Source organism: Lemur catta, chromosome 19 (genome assembly GCF_020740605.2).
Source record: "Lemur catta isolate mLemCat1 chromosome 19, mLemCat1.pri, whole genome shotgun sequence".
Taxonomy (NCBI): Eukaryota; Metazoa; Chordata; class Mammalia; order Primates; family Lemuridae; genus Lemur; species Lemur catta.
The window spans coordinates 15,075,722-15,095,736 of NC_059146.1; the positions used below are offsets into that span (position 1 = coordinate 15,075,722).

The window sequence follows — 20,015 nt, forward strand, 5'->3', positions numbered from 1 at the left end:
TCTAAGTCCAGCTTCTATAGTTTGAGCAGTGTTGTTTTTTGTGACATATGGTCTTCTTGCAAGAAGATTGGTCTATCTCTATTGATCAATCTCAGCTGCTTAATCACAAGCATCTTCATCATTTCATCCACTTGGTTGTAGTAGGCATTCACTGTAATCAATTGACTAGGTTTCGTGAAGCCGTAATGGATAATACCAGCACGGGACCATCAAACAGACACCATTAGCTTTTTTTTGATGAATATATGGTTTTGGTCTAAGAATCCATTTTTCATCACATGTAACAATACGATGTAGAAATGGTCCACCTTTATGTCGTGACAGCAAAGAAAGGCAAGCTTTGAGACAAATTCTCTTCTGATGCTCATTTAATTCATGTGGAACCTATCTATCCAGGTTCTTTACCTTGTTGATTTGTTTCAAATGGTCCAATATTGTTGGAGTAGTAAAGGAAACCCTGCTGCTAATTCATGCGTAGGTTGAGATGGATGTGCTTCCACTACAGCTTTCAGCTCATCATTATCCACCTTGGTCTCACATCACCCACATGGCTCATTTTCAAAATTAAAATCACCAGAATGAACTTCTCAAAACACTGATGTATTATGCGTTCATTAGCCATATCCTTCCCAAACACTTAGTTGATATTTCAAGCTGTCTGCACTGCACTGGTTCCACAATGGAACTCATATTTGAAAGTAAGATGAATTTTTGTCTTATCCATGTTTTTACAAAAATTACTCTAAAAAAATTTTTTGAAAGATAATCACAAGCCAAAATGTGAGTTTGAAAGAATGAGGATGTACCTTCACAAAAAAAAAAAAGTGTCAAAGTGCAATGTCAGAAACATCAACTGTCATACTTAAGGAAATCAGACATTCCATACCTAATAACCTAATATTTTAAAAGAAAAGCAAATGAGGTAGAGGAAGACAAACAGGAGAAAGCAGCTCCAGTGGGAGAAGGAAGGCTAGGTTAACAATGGTAAACATCAGAAAGAGGTAAGAGTCAATGAGAACTATAAAAATGTAACAGCATTGGGCAGTTAAGATGCCATTGTTGCCCTCCACCATAGTTAGTTCACTGGAGTAGCGGTAAAAAGGTTCTGAGGTGAAGATTAATTAAAAATAAAAAAAGAAGAGTTAGCAAACATTATTGTAACACATTTGAAGAAGGAAACAAAATATAAGTTTGAGAAAAAGTTTCATTAGGATAGAGTTACCTTGATTAAACTGTAGATAGAGGATAGGAGTTAGTCAAAGTAGGGAGAGGTGCAAAACCAGATAGAAACAGAGTAACTAAACCATGAAGATTCAAGTAAATCTAGAGATACAATAAAACAATGTTAGAAATTCAGTCTCATACCTGTATTTTCTCACAGTCATATACATATATGCCTAGATCTCATTGCACTTATTGGGAAACTGCTGTTATGTTGGTCAGTATATGTAGGGGAGGGTAGAGGCTTTGATAAAAGGCACCAAATTATACACTAACCTCATTGTGGAATCAGAAAGGACACTAACCTAACTGGTCATTCTAACTGAGGGCTTGGGAAACAAAGTGATATTTGAGAGTTGAGTTTTATAAAATGAGAATTTAAGGACCTGGAGACAGACAGTCCAGATTAAAAAGAAATACTGCAAATTTGGACATACGAAAGTGAATGGGACATGTGAGCAATAGAGAACCATAGCAAAAGATGAGCCTAAAGAAGTAACATAGGAGAACCTGAATGCTTGGAATTTCCCATGCAGTCAATGAAGAGGCACTCAAGGTTTCCGAGGAGGAAGTAAGGCAATGCCACCTGTGTTATTACAAAAATATGGGAAGATGGGAAAGTTACATTGGAGCAGATAAGGAATAGATTGAAGACAAAAGATGACAGAACGACAAAGATATTTATATAGGAAGACTGTTAAGAATCCTATTGCCAATTACTTCAGGTGAGAAGTGAAAACTCAGAGGAAGAGAACGGAACACAGAAGGCTCAGACATAGAGACTGCCAAAAAACTAAATAAAAGGTGATGATGATGATGATGATGATGATGATGATATTGATAGTTAATATGTACAGGGTTTAATATATGCCAGGCACTGGTCTAAGATAATTTACTACATTAACTCATTTAATGGATGTAGGAAATTGGAGACAGAGAGAAGTGAGAAGCTGAAAGTGGCATCAACATTTCAGAAAAAATGGGTCCACAGCTAAAAAGTCAGGGCAAGGGGGCTGGAGTCAAAAGGTTTTTTGGAGAAATAAGCTTGTATGCTGATGGGAATGATCCAGGAGATGGGAAAAAATAATACAGGAGAAAGAAAAGATAATTGCTACAACAATGTTGTTGAGTAGGGAAAACCAGACGGGATCTAGTAAACAATGGAGAGAATGTTTACCAGAAGCTTGTCTAGTCGCTGGTAGGAAGTATACAGATGGAGGTACTGGTAGGAGGATAGATGGGATGGGGAAAGTTTTTGGAAGTTTTCATCTGGTGCTTCAATTTTCTCACTGATGTAGGATGCAAGGTCATCTATTGAAGGTGAAGGAAAGGAGGTCTGGGTATTTGTAGGTACATAGATGGGGTAGGGAAAGTCTTTGCAGGTTTCCTTCTGATGCTTCAGTTTTCTCAGGATGCAGGGTTATCTCCTGAAGGTGAACAAGAGGTGTCAGAAGTCTGAGGATAAAGGAGAAAGTAAGAAATAGTGGTTTAGATGAGTGGGAGACTAAATTAAACTAAGGAAATATATTATTTTAACTGTTGGTCATCACAAAATGGCTGGAGAAATATAGTATAACTACTAGTCAGCATGAAAGAGTTTGTTATCACATATTTAAAGTAAGATTAGTCATCAAGGTTGAGTATTTTTTCTAGATACATTTAGTTACTAAGGTACAAGTAAGAAAAAGGAGAAAGAAAGGGGTAAGAAACAGTGAAAGGGTAGTATAACATAAATGACTCCTACCATTTATTGGTAGGCAGAGTGTTGGCAGGATTCTTAGAGATGGAATTCTAGAGGGAATAAAGCTGAAAAGACAGCAAGTGATAATCAAAGAATGAAATGTTTGAAAACGAGAATGGGATAGGAGTATTTTAAAAATATACTCTATCTAGCTCCCTAAAAGGTTATATGGAAGTTTATAAGGAAAGAGGTAGAGGGTAAAACTAAGAAATGAAGTGAAAGGGATAAAATTACTATGTCAAAGATGCAAATCAAAATTATTCTCTATGGATTCTAACAGCCAAGAACATACTCTAGTTGTTAAATGTTGTAAGAAAGGAAACAATGAACTATAAGAGGATTCCGTAGTTCGACTAGATGGAATTACTCCAGAGCAGGGACCCTTCCACATAGTAAATGCTCAATAAATAAATGTTTACTGAATAAGTAAGTATAAGAGAATCTGATGAATACAACAGCCAGTGTCCTCGGCTATAGTTTTTATTTTTTTGCTTTTTTAGAGATGAGGTCTTGCTATGTTGCCCAGGTTACACTTGAACTCCTAGGCTCAGCCTCCCAAGTATCTGAGACTACAGGCATACACAATCACACTCGGCTTTCAGCAGCAGTTTTTATAAACCTAATTTTTCAAATTAGATATGCTGATCAAAGCATTTTTATATAAGCAATAAGTTCCCATGCAGAACCTCAACTCAGACCAGGCAAGACCAATTCTCAAGATCAACAACAATGCTCCTAAATCAAAAATTGTGGAGCCAGAATGTACTATATCTCAAAAGGCCAAAAAAAGTGCATTTATCCAGATGTAAATCATCATTAAAAAATAGAGAAACAAACTCTAAGAACCCAATCTGATAATCCTTCAAACAGAAATATGAGCTGGAGTTCAGGAAAGAAGAGGCTCCTTTATAATGTAGAATTTTACATAGGTATCACCCTCAATCAAAACTGTCTATAGGCCAGGCACGGTGGCTCATGCCTGTAATCCTAGCACTTTGGGAGGCTGAGGCAGGTGGATCGTTTGAGCTCAGGAGTTCGAAACCAGCCTGAGCAAGAGTGAGACCCCGTCTCTACTAAAAATAGAACGAAATTATGTGGACAGCTAAAAATATATAGAGAAAAATTAGTTGGGCAAGGTGGCGCATGACTGTGGTCCCAGCTACTCGGGAGGCTGAGGCAGGAGGATCGCTTGAGCCCAGGAGTTTGAGGTTCCTGTGAGCTAGGCTGACGCCACAGCACTCTAGCTCAGGCAACAGAGTGAGACTCTGTCTCAAAAAAAAAAAAAAAAAAAGAACTATCTATAAAAGTATATAGTGCATACAGGAGAATCAATTTACATCTAATTTATGAATAAGAATTCGGGACTTTCCAAACTATATGCTGTTTTGGATTATTTTACTCCCCATGGATATAGATGGGAGTGATGCTGTAGTCTGCCTGAAAAAGAAAAGTACAAAAGAAGTCACCCATTTGAAAAAACGTACTCATTAGAAATTCCAAGTGGTTGTATTTCAATAGCTGGTTATGCTTTGGTACTTCTAATAAATCTGTTGCGAATAAATTACAAGGTCTGGGATCAAAGAACCATAGATGTGGTTGAGGATTAAGAGATCATTAGTTGAGATTAGACTAAAATCCAGAATTAGAAGCTAAGTTTCCTGACTTCCAGATCAATGTAATTCCTATAATAAAATTTTGTTTAATGCAATTACAAAGAGAATGCCTTTAATGATATTTAAAAATTCTCTCTACTTTTTGAGCCAACCGTGTAGAGAAAACCATGTACATAATTTAAAACAAAAACAAAAACAAAAATAGTGAATTACAAATTACAGGAAGAAAAAAACAGGATGGAAAAAAAAGAGTGGTTTTTTTATGTAAAGATTAGCATTACCTTTTCCAAGTCTAACTCCTCTAACAAAATGCTGGCATTTTTGTTTGCTTCAGCAGCCTGTCTATCTTTGGCTTGTACTATTGACTCCATACAAAGATGACACTTCTTCAGCATTTCCTATAATGAAAAATTAAGATGTTTCCAGGCTCAAAGAACAATTCACATTTAGAGAGATAGATTCCTAAAGACATGAAGATCTTTAAGGTACTTAAACATAAGCAATAAAGACCAATGGCAGGGGAAAAGAGGCCAAAAAAAGATACAAATAAAAGCATAATTTAAATGGTATATTTTAAAATATACACAAGCAAAGAAGCAAAGAACCGTTTCTATTGTTCTTTAAACTAATATTCATTAGACTGGCATTTTGGGAAACTATAGTTATCTATCTTATAATTTGAAAATAAGAAATCACATAGCAGATAGAACTATAATAATTTATGTCAACTGGTTATGGTAAATGTCAACAAAGAAAACAGATTTAAAATCTTCTAAAGTACTTATTTGGCAAGAACTATTCTTAAATATTTACACTTTATTGCTACAACTTCATGTACAAGAATCACTAAGAAAGGACACAGTTTCTTTTTTCACAGTGATTTCATTCTCAAAATACACTTCGGGACAGCAAAGGAATATTTCCTTATTTCTTATTTTAGTTTTTTCATTTTAATTTCTTTTAGAGATAACTTTTTGCTATGTTGCCCAGGCTAGAGTGCAGTAGCTATTCACAGGTATGATCACAGCATACAGTAACATCAAACTCCTGAGCTCGAGTGATCCTCCTACCTCACCCTCCCAAGTAACTTGGACTACAGAGTAGCTAGGACTAGCACACACCACCATGCCCAATCTTATTTTTAATATTATTAAAAATATTACAATAATATTTAAAATTATTTAAAATTTTTACTCTCTTCCCTTCCCCCCTAAAAAACTATGGTATACAGGAATGTTAATTGTCATAGAGAAATCTAGAGCCAGGCACAGGGATCTAGCTGTTTTAAATAAAACCTATGGGGTATATGAGCATGGTGGTGCACATCTATAGTCCCAGCTGATCAGGAGGCTGAGGCAGGAAGACTGTTTGAGCCCAGGAATTCAAGGTTACAGTGAGCTATGATTGGGCCACTGCACTCCAATCTGGGTGACAGAGCGAGACGCTAAAGAAAAAAAAAAAAATCCTATTCGGAAAAGCAGCTTACCATCATATAATAATAACTGTGAAAACATAATAGGAAGACATTTTTAGATTTGCTAACCTCTTTGGATTTTCAGAGACATGTGTTAAGACTTTATTTAAGTATTAGTATAAACTCTACATCAAAATGTCACCAAGGGAAGATCTCAATTAGATTGCTAATAGGATTTATTTTTATCTTCCCTACTTTTCCTGAAAAATTCCCAACCAATTCACTCTTAAACTTAGTCAAAACTGAAAAGTTAGTTTTCTAACTTGGATATCATGTCTAAGACTTCTTGCTCATAATTAAAAGTACTGTGTTCATTTTTTCTGGGAAATAAAAATCTACTGGACTCATTTCTCTTTCAAAATAGATACCAGTCTGGATAAATATACATATACAGATGATAAGACTAATGAATAAAAATAATTTTGCTTTGAAATATTTAGTGTTCACATAATTAACTCATGTATTACTTTAAAAGATAAAGTAATTCTATCACAGAATGTTTTATTGATTCATTAGGTATATAATGAAGGTAATCATTAGGTAATCTAGAAGAGTCTCTTAAATGGCATACATATTTCATTCCTAACTATCAGATAAATGAAACCTGCTATATATCACATTTTATTGCTCAAACTAAGAATTTCTCTTGTCATGGGAAATATATTAACCAAATGGAATTCTTTGCTCATATAGTGGGATGAATTTCAACATATATTACCTTATCAGTGATGGTTGCTATGTATCTCATACATTCAGAATCTGATGGAAACTGATTGACTTCTTTGACTAAGTAGCGCACCACCTTCACATGACCCTAAAAAATAGATATCAATGTCAGATTGAAAACAGGCCCTTCAGGATTCAATATATCTACACAGTCTGTCTGAACTATAACAGTAATTACCGTTAGTGCCACAACGTAAAAACTTAATTGCGTATTTGCAGTAAAAGAGACAGGCTTTGGTTTTAATGAGTTAAATCTACACTGTTCATTCTCTGCATCATCTTGTTCATTCTGTACAAAAAAGTACAGAATGTGACCTAAAATTCTAAACAGCTCTGAATAAAAAAACAGTAATTCAAAAATCAGTACAAGGCCGGGCGCAGTGGCTCACGCCTGTAATCCTAGCACTCTGGGAGGCCAAGGAGGGTGGATTGCTTGAGGTCAGGAGTTCGAGACCAGCCTTAGCAAGAGCAAGACCCCGTCTCTACTAAAAATAGAAAGAAATTATCTGGCCAACTAAAAGATATATATAGAAAAAATTAGCCGGGCATGGTGGCACATGTCTGTAGTCCCAGCTACTTGGGAGGCTGAGGCAGGAGGATCGCTTAAGCCCAGGAGTTTGAGGTTGCTGTGAGCTAGGCTGACGCCATGGCACTCACTCTAGCCCGGACAACAGAGCAAGACTCTGTCTCCAAAAAAAAAAAAAAAATCAGTACAAAGAAAAGGAGTCTAAAGGGGTAAAAAAACCGTCATCTTTTTTCTTGCCAACTCCCTAGACATGAGTGTCCACTTTCAATTCTAAGTATTAAAAGCATAGAAATGGTAATTTTGTTCTTTCATTGAGATAAAAAACAAACACATAGCACTGTCCTAGGTAGCGTGAAAAAAGAAAATATATGTTCATGAAGAATGAGCTATGATTGATTATATTATTTACTATAACATAGTTCCGTATCTAAGTAAAGTTCGAAATCTTTAGACTAGCATTTAAGAGTTGCTCCCACTTTCTCCAATAACACTATTGCTCTATGACACAACATCTATAAATTAGTCAGTCTGGATAAACAGCTGTTAAATTTTAGTATTATGTTCTCTATCTCTTCTTTTTTGACTGCATCTTTTTAAACTATCCTTAAAAAGAATAGCTTATTCTTTAATGAACAGTTCAAAAACCACTCACATCATTTTCTAATGATCTCTCCAACACTTTACAGTCTTTGAACTATTTACACGGGAGAAGTCACAGAGTTACTTATCTTTCTTCCCTGATTAAAGCACATTACTTAAAAAACGTGGCTGCTACACCCTATATAATCCAGTAAATTATAGCTATACATGGTAGGTTCTAAAAAAATAGTGGAATGAATACAAAGAAGCATAAATGGTAAGTATAAAAGTCTATTTGGAAAGATAAGATACATGCATGTTAAATATTAGAGTAATAACTAACAATTAGAGTAATAATACATAAAAATACATATTTGTCAAAATCAATGATAAAGACAATAAAGGAATGTAGAACTTGTACAACCTATGAGAGATAAGAGATCTCAATGTGTGTTCATAAAAGAGGAAAAGAATTTGTGTACACGGAGAGAGTCAAATTATATCTGAAGACTGAGTAACTTTGGAAAAATGAGGAAAGACAAGGGCATTCTATGAGATGAGAACAAAGGTGATGTGAGAGATAGGAACAAGGGAAAGACTAAGCAAGAAGAAAATAACTCTTCACATCGGGGACTGATTTAGAATGGGAGATGAGATCTAAAAGCACTAAATTATGGTGGCTTTGAATACCAAACTAAGATTAGATTTCAAATGATTTCAGAGACTCGGGAGAAACAAAAAGGTTCTCAATGAGGATACTAATATAGTGGAGTGGTTAGAAAGGTCAACTTGATAATGACAGCCTAGCTTGCTTAGAGAAGACGTAGACAGCCAGTGAGAAAGAATAAGTTTGATTGCTGAGAAACAAAAATATCATCAATATCTAGGGAAGAGGTACAATACAGAACAGGAGTCAGAGGGACTAATAAAAGAAAAAGGAAGAGATAATGTATTGCAATTTATATATAAAATTTTTCAACAGTTTAGAATTTATAGTGGATTTTACTTACATATTTCCAAATGACAGAACTCAAAATTATAATCCTTGAAACAGTAACCTGATTTTGCCAGTAACAAACTAAAGTTGCATTTAAGAAATCAATGAAGTATTATCAACCAAACCATCAAATTACTTACAGCACTGTGCTATGTACAGAAAGAAAGTTTCTTTTGTTTTCACAAAATTTATATTTCTACTTCTCAATGTAGTATACTTGATTTTCAGTAGTTTAAAATACTGGTAGCTAGGTTTTCATTATTGACTTCCTTCATTCCTAGTATTTAAAATCAATTATTAAAATAAAGCAATTTAAGTTATGGGCTAATATAAAAAATACTCATCTACCAACAAATGTTGAGAATAATAAGTACTTCCAATTAGTTATGCTTAATTGGACTTATACTTTGTGAAAGATTAAGACTGTAACTAGATTTTGAAAATACTACGTAGAACAGCTCTTTTTTTTTTTTTTGAGACAGAGTCTCACTCTGTTGCCTGAGCTAGAGTGCTGTGGCGTCAGCCTAGCTCACAGCAACTTCAAACTCCTGGGCTCAAGTGATCCTCTTGCCTCAGCCTCCCAAGTAGCTGGGACTACAGGCGTGTGCCACCATGCCTGGCTAATTTTTTCTATTTTTAGTTGTCCATCTAATTTCTATTTTTAGTAGAAACGCGGTCTTGCTCTTGCTCAAGCTGGTCTCAAACTACTGACCTTGAGCAATCATCCCGCCTCGGCCTCCCAGAGTGCTAGGATTATAGGCATGAGCCATCACACCCGGCCTAAAACAGGTTTTGAAGTTTACTTAACTCTGATGTCCAATATGGTTAATAATAATGGCTTATCTGCAATATCTGTATCTATCTACCTTTCAGTGTTGCCAGACTAATTACTTGTATGTTATATTACTGCTTTCATCATAGCTGCTAAATCACAAAATGAGTCTTCAGTGATCATGAAACCACATACTTCCTAATGTAAGTGAAAAACATCCACAAAAATGAGGATGAAAGACTTATACCTTTCTAAATGCTGCCATAAGAGGAGTTATCTTGCGGTTATCTGCTGCATCAACATCTGCACCTGCTTGCACCAGTAACTGAACCACATCGAGGTGTCCACCATTTGCTGCTAGCCACAATGGAGTGTTCCCCTTCTTGTTACGTACATCAATATGAGCACCCCTAAAAATGAATGACATAGTCAGCACTGTCTTAAATAAAATGAAATAATATAGGTAACAAAAATCAACTATTATCATGTGAAAATATTCTGTAAAGATACAAATTGTTTTTAATATTTGAGGACTAAAAGGTCTTCCTCTCAGAATTACACTATACAAACACTATCCCATGAGGCAATCATATTTGTTTCAGATTATTTATATTGGTGTACAGGTTGAGCATCCCTAATCCGAAATCCAAAATCTGAAATGCTCCAGTAAGCTTTTCCTTTGAGCGTCATGTCAGTGCTCAAATCATTTGGGATTTTGGAGCTTTTTGGATTAGAGATGCTCAATCTGTATTTGAAGTACATAGCTTCAGAAAAAGATGAATCTGAGAATAACATGCAGGTTTAGCATTCAATGGGCATCATGGTAGATGAGAAGATTCAGGGTGAATAACAGTTAATTGCAGTTATTACCAAATACTACTGCTTAGGATACCATACAAGGGTCTTTAAGACTATAGGAAATCCAGTTAAGTAGACAAGTATCTTTGGAAGACTGGCAGATAATTTCTAAGTAACAAAGTAGAAACTATCCTGTATCCTGTCTGATACCTTGAACAGTTGCATAACTATCACCCAAAAGCCTTAATTACTGAAAAGAACAAGAAAATCAACAATGAAGTCTTAGATTGCTGCCAGACTTTTAGGACTTAGGACTAATACTCTTTGTAAAACTCAAATTGTATAAGAGATGTGAGTATGGATGACAACAGCTAGATGTTCAAACAGCTAATTGTTGTAGGACTTTAAAAGTGTATGCACATAATAAAGGAAGAAAACTACTTTTAGGATGCATTGAAACAAATCGGACAATATAGCATAGCTATGGATGGTTGGAAAACAACAAGCAGGTTTGGGGAGAAAAGACTTGTACAAGGAGAAGTAACCATGTTTGATTTGTTTGTTTTTGTTTTTTCAAGAGACTGAGTCTCCCTCTGTCACCCCGGCAGTGGACCAATCATAGCCCGCTGTAACTGTTCACTGTAATCTCAAAGTCCAGGGCTCAGGTGATCCTCCTGCCTCAGTCTCCCAAGTAGTTGGGACTATAAGCACACACCACCATGCCTTTTTTTTTTTTTTTTTTGTAATTTTTTGTAGAGATGGGGTTTTGTTATGTTTCCCAGGCTGGTCTCAAACTCCTGGGCTCAAACAATCCTCCACCTTGGCCTCCCAAAGTGCTGTTATTACAGGCATGAGCCACTGCACTTGGCCCACATTTAACTTTTTAATAGTACAATTGCCCAGAGAGAATGGTAATCACTAGTAACACTTGTGTTCATATATGAACAGTTTAATAATAGCGTACCTGCCAATAAGAAGCTCACAGAATTTATAATGCCCTTTATCTGCTGCTATGGTTAAAGCTGTATCTCTCGAGGAGGGAACTGGAGGGGCATTAACATCAGCACCTTTGTCCAAAAGAACTCGGCCCACCTCTGCATATCCACCAGAGGCAGCTTCCATTAGTGGTGTGAGGCCAGTCTAGGTTTAATGGAAAATAAAAAAAACAACGCATAAGAGACTGGAAAGACCTAAAATGTTAAAGAATAACAATCTGAGGAAGCAATATGGTACCATTGTTAAAAAGCACAATTGAATTTCATCACTGACAGTTGTTAGCTTCTTTGAATTAGTCTGGTCTATTAAAGAAAATAATTCTACCTTGCCTTCTCTTTCAAAATACATCTTTTTCAGTGGCTAACCCTAATGGCATTATTGCCTATAAAAATGTATTGCTGAGGGATTTTCAAGAGTTAATGCTTAAGTGAGTTATACAGAATGATTTCTGACTGAATATGTAGGTAGGAGATAAATGTTACTAGAAAGTACCAAAATTATAATTAGCATGTTGCTACTATACACCTTAAATATCAAAGCAATAAAGACATGTGTGAATCTCAGACTTTTTCTTACCTTAGCTCTGTGTTCAACATTTGCTTTTCTATCAAGCAGAAGACTAACCACTTCAGTTCTTCCTTGGAAGCAGGCTAAGGTAAGGGCAGTGTTCCGATTGGTTTCTATTTGAGCGTTTATGTCAGAGCCCATGTCTAACAGGAGCTTAACGGCAGCTGTATGCCCATTCATAGCTGCTAACATCAGAGGAGAAATGCCCAATTTGCTACCAGTTCTGGGGTGCAGATATGAGGAGAACAAAAGGAAAAACATACATTTTAAATGATCCAGAAAACTTAGATGATGATATAGAATCCTAATGTAAGATTCTTTATTTTGCAGGGTTATTTAAAATAACCATTCTTCTCAGCCCTAGTTAAGTCTTTGAGATACCGTGAAGACTTCATTAAAAATCTTTTACTTTATTGGAATATTTTCTGTATTTCATTCAACATAATGATTTGGGCTAGAAGGTGATTAAGTTATGAAGTTATTACTAGGATAGACTTTCCATCTTAAAGCACGTATTTGCTTGCTTAATAAAAATGCCTAAGAATGATGTGTTTACATTTAATAGTAAGGAATACAGTAATCTCAAAAATCTCTAACACGTTGGATCCTAAATGTATAATGAATGAATTTACTAAATATGGTACTGCAAAAGGTGTTCTGCAAATAACTATAATAACATAACACTTTTACTTACACTCTTAAAGGCCTCATAGAGACAAAAAAAGAACTTGCCTAGAATTAATCTCGGCTCCTGCATTTAATAGTATTTTGATGATGTTCACATAGCCACCAGAAGCAGCCAGGCTTAAAGGCGTGTAATCAGAAACATTCCTGTGCTCTTTATTTGCCCCTCGAGCTAACAATAGCTCCACCACCTGGAAAGAAAAAAGGAAAAACATACGTTTTCTTCTTATGGTGAGATAAATTTTCAAGGTGTTTATTTCTGATTTCTCTTTTTTTCTGGTATATCATAATAACAAAGAAGGGGAAAGATCTTTCATCCTCTGCAGAAAACCAGCCTCAAATGACAGCAGTTAGAAGCTAACAAGAAGAGAGCTTCTCAAATAAAACCCATTTAGAAATCTACTGAAATGGTGTAACATGTTCATGAAAGATATGGACTACGAATGTTATGGCATACTGTTGTGGATATTAGTATTTCTGTGTTATTTTACCACACGGTGGTAAAACAGAATATGGGACAAGATTTTTTCATTTATATGTGTGAATGTATTTAAAACATTTTTAGGCCGGGCGTGGTGGCTCATGCCTGTAATCCTAGCACTCTGGGAGGCCAAGGTGGGCGGTTCATTTGAGCTCAGGAGTTACAGACCAGCCTGAGCAAGAGTGAGACGCCATCTCTACTAAAAATAGAAAGAAAATATATGGACAACTAAAAATATTTAGAAAAAATTAGCCAGGCATGGTGGCGCATGCCTGTAGTCCCAGCTACTCGAGAGGCTGAGGCAGAAGGATTGTTTGAGCCCAGGAGTTTGAAGTTGCCATGAGCTAGGCTGACGCCACGGCACTCTACCCAGGGCAACAGAGGGAGACTCCCTTTCCAAAAAAAAAAAAAAAATTCTTAAAACTTTTAATTAGTAACTAAACATTTTTTAAATCTTGGAATAAAAGATTCTTTGTTTTCCCAACATTATGGAGATTTTCAAATATATGCAAAAGTTGAAAACACATTACATTATTCACTACCTAGATTCTATCATTAATATTATACTTTAGTATAGGTGTAGTATAGGTTCGACCTATTAGAATTTCTGAGTATACAAATTTATAAGAAATAGCCAGATCTATTCCTACAGTGTTTATGTTACTTACATTCCCTTAAACAGTACATGAGTACTGGTTGTGCTACATCCTTGGCAACATTTATTATCTCTAGTCTTTAACTTTAGCTATTCTAGTGTGTAGTGATATACCACTGGGTCCTAATTGTGTTCCCTGATATCTTTGCCAACTGTGCCATTTAATGCATAAACAACCCTTTCCCATAGGTACTAGTATTTTTGTCTTCATTTTACAAATAAGATACAGGGAAGTAAAGACTGGCTCAAGATCATAGATAGCTCTTATTCTTGCTCTTACTATTAATAATATATCCTAAAATACAACTGGGAAACACTAAATGTTAATAAACAGTGCTTTATCTTACTTATCAGCTAAAACTTTACTTGGTTGAAAAAAGCTATGTCCAGTTTTAGATATGACTTTGTGTCCATCACTTTTTTACTTTCAGAACCAGTAAGCCTAGATGGATCACACGACAAGTTTATAAAAACAAGAAAAAAAATGCCATTAGGCTATTTTACCTTATAAACAATAAAGCAGAAAATTCTAATCAAATTTCTCAAGTTTTCTCAACTCCATTATGTAAAGATAACTGACCTCAGTTATCTCTCAAAGGACTGGTCTGTTTCCAAAAGGTAATAAACATTCAATATAAAAAAAAATTGTGATTTTATAGTAAAATGACTTTCCCATGTATTACTAATTACTTCAAAATACTTACCTTTTCTTATGACACCAAATTAAAGCAACAGAGTGTTTCTAGGCAAAATCATTCCTTGTACAATACGATTGTTATAATCTCATTTGTTATATTTTATTCACAACAAAAATTACGGTGTCCTACGGGCCTTAATATTATTAAGTAAATGAATGCAGCTGATTTCTTGATTCAACATTGAAAATTTTCTTATTATATAAAGTATTATTTCAAACTACATAAAAATTTCAATTAAGGGAAAATTTTAATTTTGGGGATTGATGGAATCTTTATTTTTTCCGAGGTAACAGAAATGATTTATCAATTAAGTAGTTTATTTTTCACTATCGTACTTAACATTTGGTTTATAATACTTTTAACATACCCATTACCTCCACTGTGGATTATGGAAGAAAAAAAACCACACAATCAGAAGTAACAACACAGTAGGGACAAGTCCCTTGTAGTCTCTTGTCCAGAACATCTCTAGTGGCAAGTGCATCTAATTTAGTATCTACTTCAAGTATAAAGGGGCAAAAATTATAAAAATAGCCAAAGCAAAAACTGTAAAAAAAATACACGCCTATATTATTATTAGGCTCCAATTTTTTTCATCTACAAGATAACGTCTGTCTACCTATACTTGTACCATTTTATTATTAGAATTCTTATTTGTTTGTATAGAATGATTCGATCTCTTGAAATTTTTTATTTGCTACCTTATTTAAAAAATCCTAGTTCAATATAACTTCCACTTGTGCAAAGAATAGAACTAGGAACAGTGGGAAACATGGGGAAGGCATACTTTAGGTTTGATGAATAGGACAATTTTATAAAAGAAAAAGAAAGTAAAGAAAAAGAAGACTTTCAGCTAAGTAGGAAACTGATCTGGATGATGTAAAGTGCTTTCTAAATCTAAGATTCAATAACTCCCTGATTGAGAAGTTGTGAATCTATGGAGACAGCCCAGCTGGCTTATTAAACTTTATATCCCCTGCCCACAGGATTGAATTTGAAAAAATTAGATTATTCAGCTAATTACTGAATGCCAGAAGACACACAAGTTGAGTGTAAAGCTGTATTTTTGGGGGCCCACCTCACCTATATCAGTTGTATTTTTGGGGGCCCACCTCATCTATATCAGTTGTTCTAACTTCCTTAAAAAACCAAAAGGTCACATAATCTTATAATCTTATCTGAGAACCTTTCCTCCAGAGAGTTGAAAAATGGTGAGGAAAATCAAAAGCAAGAGGAATTCTCAGACTAAATAAAAATGGAATATTCTTAATTCCCTACCAATCTTACAGAGAACAACAGAGACTGGGCATAAGTACTTTTTATGCCATGTACTCTAGGGCAGGAAAAGATGAGTGAATATAGGCCTCGTACATAAGAAATTTGGAATGTCTTAGTCTTTCTCTAACCCTAAATACACTTAGACTAAAACAAAGACTTGATTTAGAATACAGGAGGATTCCTATAGCAATATGACTTTTAGATGAGCAGAACTAAACAATGTGTGATTTTTCTGGCAAGATAGCTTACGCTAACAATGATACTTGTCTTTTTGCAAGTACATAATACTTTTAGTTACTGTTAAAAATCTCAATATCAAACCACTGTTCTGATACAAAGAGAGGAAAATAATTACACTAAGCGGAAACGTTACCTCCTGTCTTCCCCCAGAACAAGCCAAGGACAGTGGTGTGTCCTTAGTTCTTTCAGACTGAGCTTCAATGTCTGCACCATTATCCAGCAATATTTCCACAACACCAACATGACCAGCCGTAGCAGCCAAGATGAGTGGAGTGAAACCTGAAGAAAAACAATGGTCTTTTTACTACATGCTAAAGCAAACGAACGATACTGTTTTCCAATATTTAGGGCTAAGAAGTAATATTTCTAAATACTTAAATTTTCACCAATATTCCAAAAACTAAAATAAACAGTAAGCACTACCTTTCTTGTCACGGTGCTCAATACTAGCTCCTCTCTCTAGCAGTGTTTGTACCAGTTCCTCATGGCCCCCAGCACAGGCAAGTGTTAGCGCCGTGTCATGGTTACTTTCGGTCTATAAAAAATTAATTTTTTGATAAGCTTATTAATTTTAAAATGTTAACATCAAATACATAATATGTTCATATACCAAATACACAGATACATATGTACATTCTAAAATATCAAGTACTTGAATAGCAAAGTTTACTTTTTTCCCCATTAGTGGTCAACCTGTGATTTTTTATTTTTAAAGTCTACAAGTAATATTTGAACTTTATGGGCAATTTTTAAAGCAGGCACCAAGAAAAAAAAAGTATGACTTTCAACCATATGCTGTTTTCAAATATGTGACTAAAAGAAATACTGTGGACTCACTTTTGCTTCTGGCTGTTAATGGAGTAACACAGACCAGATTTATTTTTCTATCTCAAATAACTTTAAAAAAAAAAAAAAAAAAGAAAGAAACAAAACCTGAAATGGCAGTACAGGACAGTGATCCCTGAGGACAGAAATGATTAACCCAACTTACTACCTGGAGAGTTTCCAGATTGCAGTGAAAGTAGCAGCTACCCAAACAGCCTGGTTGTCTTCCCAATTTGAGAAGACAAGAGTTGAGAGGTCAAGGTGTCTAGATTACAAGTGGAAAGCACTGCAGAGAAAGGGTACTCTAGAGACCTGCCAAGAGTTCCCCACAAATCTTCAGCTGAGTTTTGATCAGCACGTGTGCATCAGAGAACTACTGGATGCCAGGGAAAATGACTATCAGAAAAGTCAGGTTAAACACCACCCAGAGATTACACAGGGCCAGGAATAGTTTGGTTCCCACCAGTCAGAGTGGAAAGACCTCAGAACATACAGGATATCAAGTAGAATCCTCATTGTGGGACCAAATTAGCTGTTATGGACCCACCTAACAAACTGAAGAGCAAGCTTTGAAATGAAAAAATTGTTTCCGAGTAACTTCGCTGCATTTGAGAACAAAGCCCCAAAATACTTAAAGGAACAAAAAATAATCACAATATACTGTATATTTTGAAAGACAAAGACTGTTATAATGAGGCATGACTGTCTTCTGACTTCTGCTAATGATGGTGACCAATACTAGATTTGCCAGTGGTCATACTCTATCATAGCTTAAATGCTAATGTAGTGAATTATCTAATTAATTCCTCATACTTTTAGCACTCTAAATTTGTGTTCTCCAAAAATGTAACTGCAGCAACATGTGACTATTAGCACTTGAAATATAGCTACAGTGACTAAGGAACTGAATTTTAAATTTTATTTGATTATAATTAATTTAAATTTAATAACTGATATTATATCCAATTATTGGAAAGCTTTTAAGATGTCTGAAAACTTGAGTAAATGAATCTACTTTTTCGATTGTACATTTAATCAAATCTAAATACAAATCAAGTATTTCCAATGAAGGCCATGTTGAAATACACTTTAAGTAGGGTGACAAACCTGGGACTGAGAAGGTTTCTGGGATAAGGAATTTTTGGTACAAAAACCAGGGAAGTCCCAGGAAAACAAAAATGGTTTCATCATTCTAGCTATAAATGTAACATGTAAACCAAATTTTGAAGACTTTAAGTATGAAATAAAAATGTAAAATAGTTCAGTAATTTTTTATATAGATTACATGTTGAAACAATATAATGGATATATTAAGTTAAATAAAATATATACTTAAAATTTATTTCATCTGTTGCTTTTCACTTTTCTAAAATGTGGCTGGAGAATTTAAAATTACAAATGTGTCTCACATCATTTTTCTATTGGGCAGCACTGCTCGAAGTATAATAGTTTCCCCTCACTTTCACATATACACCCCTATTACAGCACTCATTACCAATCTGCTTTATGTGTCTATTACCCTCAGAAGACTATAAATTCCTGGGAGGTAATGAACATGTCTCATTCATGTTTGCATTCTCCACCTATAAACGATGCCTTTCCCAGGAAAAGATAAATAATAGTTAAGTAGAATGAATGATAATAGCTGTAAAGGGTCACACATCCAAAGAGTATTACTAATAAACAAAGGATTATAGATATAAAATATGTACTTATTGAGTTTATTGCATTTACATATATTTGTACAAGGTACATAATAAATATAAAAGCAAAGTCATATTCTCCCAGAATGTAAATAACTCTAAAAACCAAACTCCATTATAAAAAATAAAAACCAAAGACAAAAGGCAAAATCAATAAAGAGTCAAGAAATAAGAAAAAGCCTACTAATCAGTGATGAAGAGGGAGACCACAAAAGCTGCTCTGCAGAAGAGGTTGGCAGAGAGCACAGCTATTGAGTGCAGAGATCAGGGTTGGTCACAAGGGAGAAATGCACCAACTACAACAATGGAGGACATGAAACTTAAATGAGTGACAGCTCTGACTGTGTTACAGTATTTGATCTTCATTTCAGATTTATAAAGAAGGAATTATTGTATCTGATTTCAGAGAAAAGAAGACAAAGGCTCAAGGAACTAACTTTGATGGCCACACAAACTAATAATTGGCAGAGATGGGCTTACAAAAACCAAGAGGATCTTCTTGATAACAAACTGCTCTCCCCACTACATCATAAAGCGGACCTCAAGCACAGCCAACTGAGATAAATATAATGTTAAATATATCTGTCTTATGTCCTCTGTATGTTAGTGCATATGCATTCAGCAGAAGAGTCAACTATATGAGGAAGTTTATGAGGTTTCTAAAATTCTCCGGAGGCTTAAAGAGTAATTTAGGAAATCTATGCCAATCCTAAAAAGAGAATGAAGAGACATAAACAAAATCTGAAAAAGATAAGCATGGAAAATTTTAGTGGATCAGTAAAATATGTTTATGTCCCATATTATAAAACATAAATTCAACTGACATTTATTAAGCAACTTTTATATTCAAAACACTCTGCTAAGTACTCTAGGGTTGACAAAGATAATGTAGGCAATGTGACTACAGGGCAAAATTTAGGTTCAAGTTCTGAGGGAAGTATAAATGATATATACTCCTAAGACATCAAGAAAAAAATAGTTAAAGCTGAGAAAGGAGAGCTGGTTAAATTCCTTGGGGAACTAAGGTTAAGAGTGGGTCTCTCCACTGTATTTCTGCATTAAGGAGAAATTAAACCAACTAATATTTTAAGACAATCTTTTAAGACAATGACAAAAGAATTAAAGAGTCTGAAATAAGGCTTCCATCCCCCAAACACACATCTATACCATCCCAAAATGGTAAGAAATATTACCTCGCTTCATATTATACAAGAAACAAATAAACTGAAATAGAAATTTGGGTTAATATTAAGAATGACTGACAAGGTACAGAAAAAAAACAGGTGTTTTGAATACTGCTGATCAAAGAATTAATAACAATACAGGTGATTTTCTGAAAGGCAAAATACCACTTAATGGAAGGATCCTTTGACTCAAACTATATTGCACAAAGTTATGTTATATTGGTCAGGAAGTCACATTCCTTGTCATAACATCTAAG

General features: G+C 34.9%; 1 protein-coding gene across 1 annotated transcript in view; it reads right to left on the reverse strand.

Annotated features, from left to right (window-relative positions):
- ANKRD17 (ankyrin repeat domain 17) overlaps window positions 1-20,015 on the reverse strand; it is a 145,923-nt gene that overhangs the window by 22,640 nt on the left and 103,268 nt on the right. The window contains 8 exon segments of the mRNA XM_045532928.1: window positions 4,857-4,973; window positions 6,768-6,863; window positions 9,897-10,059; window positions 11,412-11,587; window positions 12,020-12,233; window positions 12,743-12,885; window positions 16,180-16,325; window positions 16,470-16,581. Coding sequence (XP_045388884.1) covers window positions 4,857-4,973; window positions 6,768-6,863; window positions 9,897-10,059; window positions 11,412-11,587; window positions 12,020-12,233; window positions 12,743-12,885; window positions 16,180-16,325; window positions 16,470-16,581 — 1,167 coding nt within the window.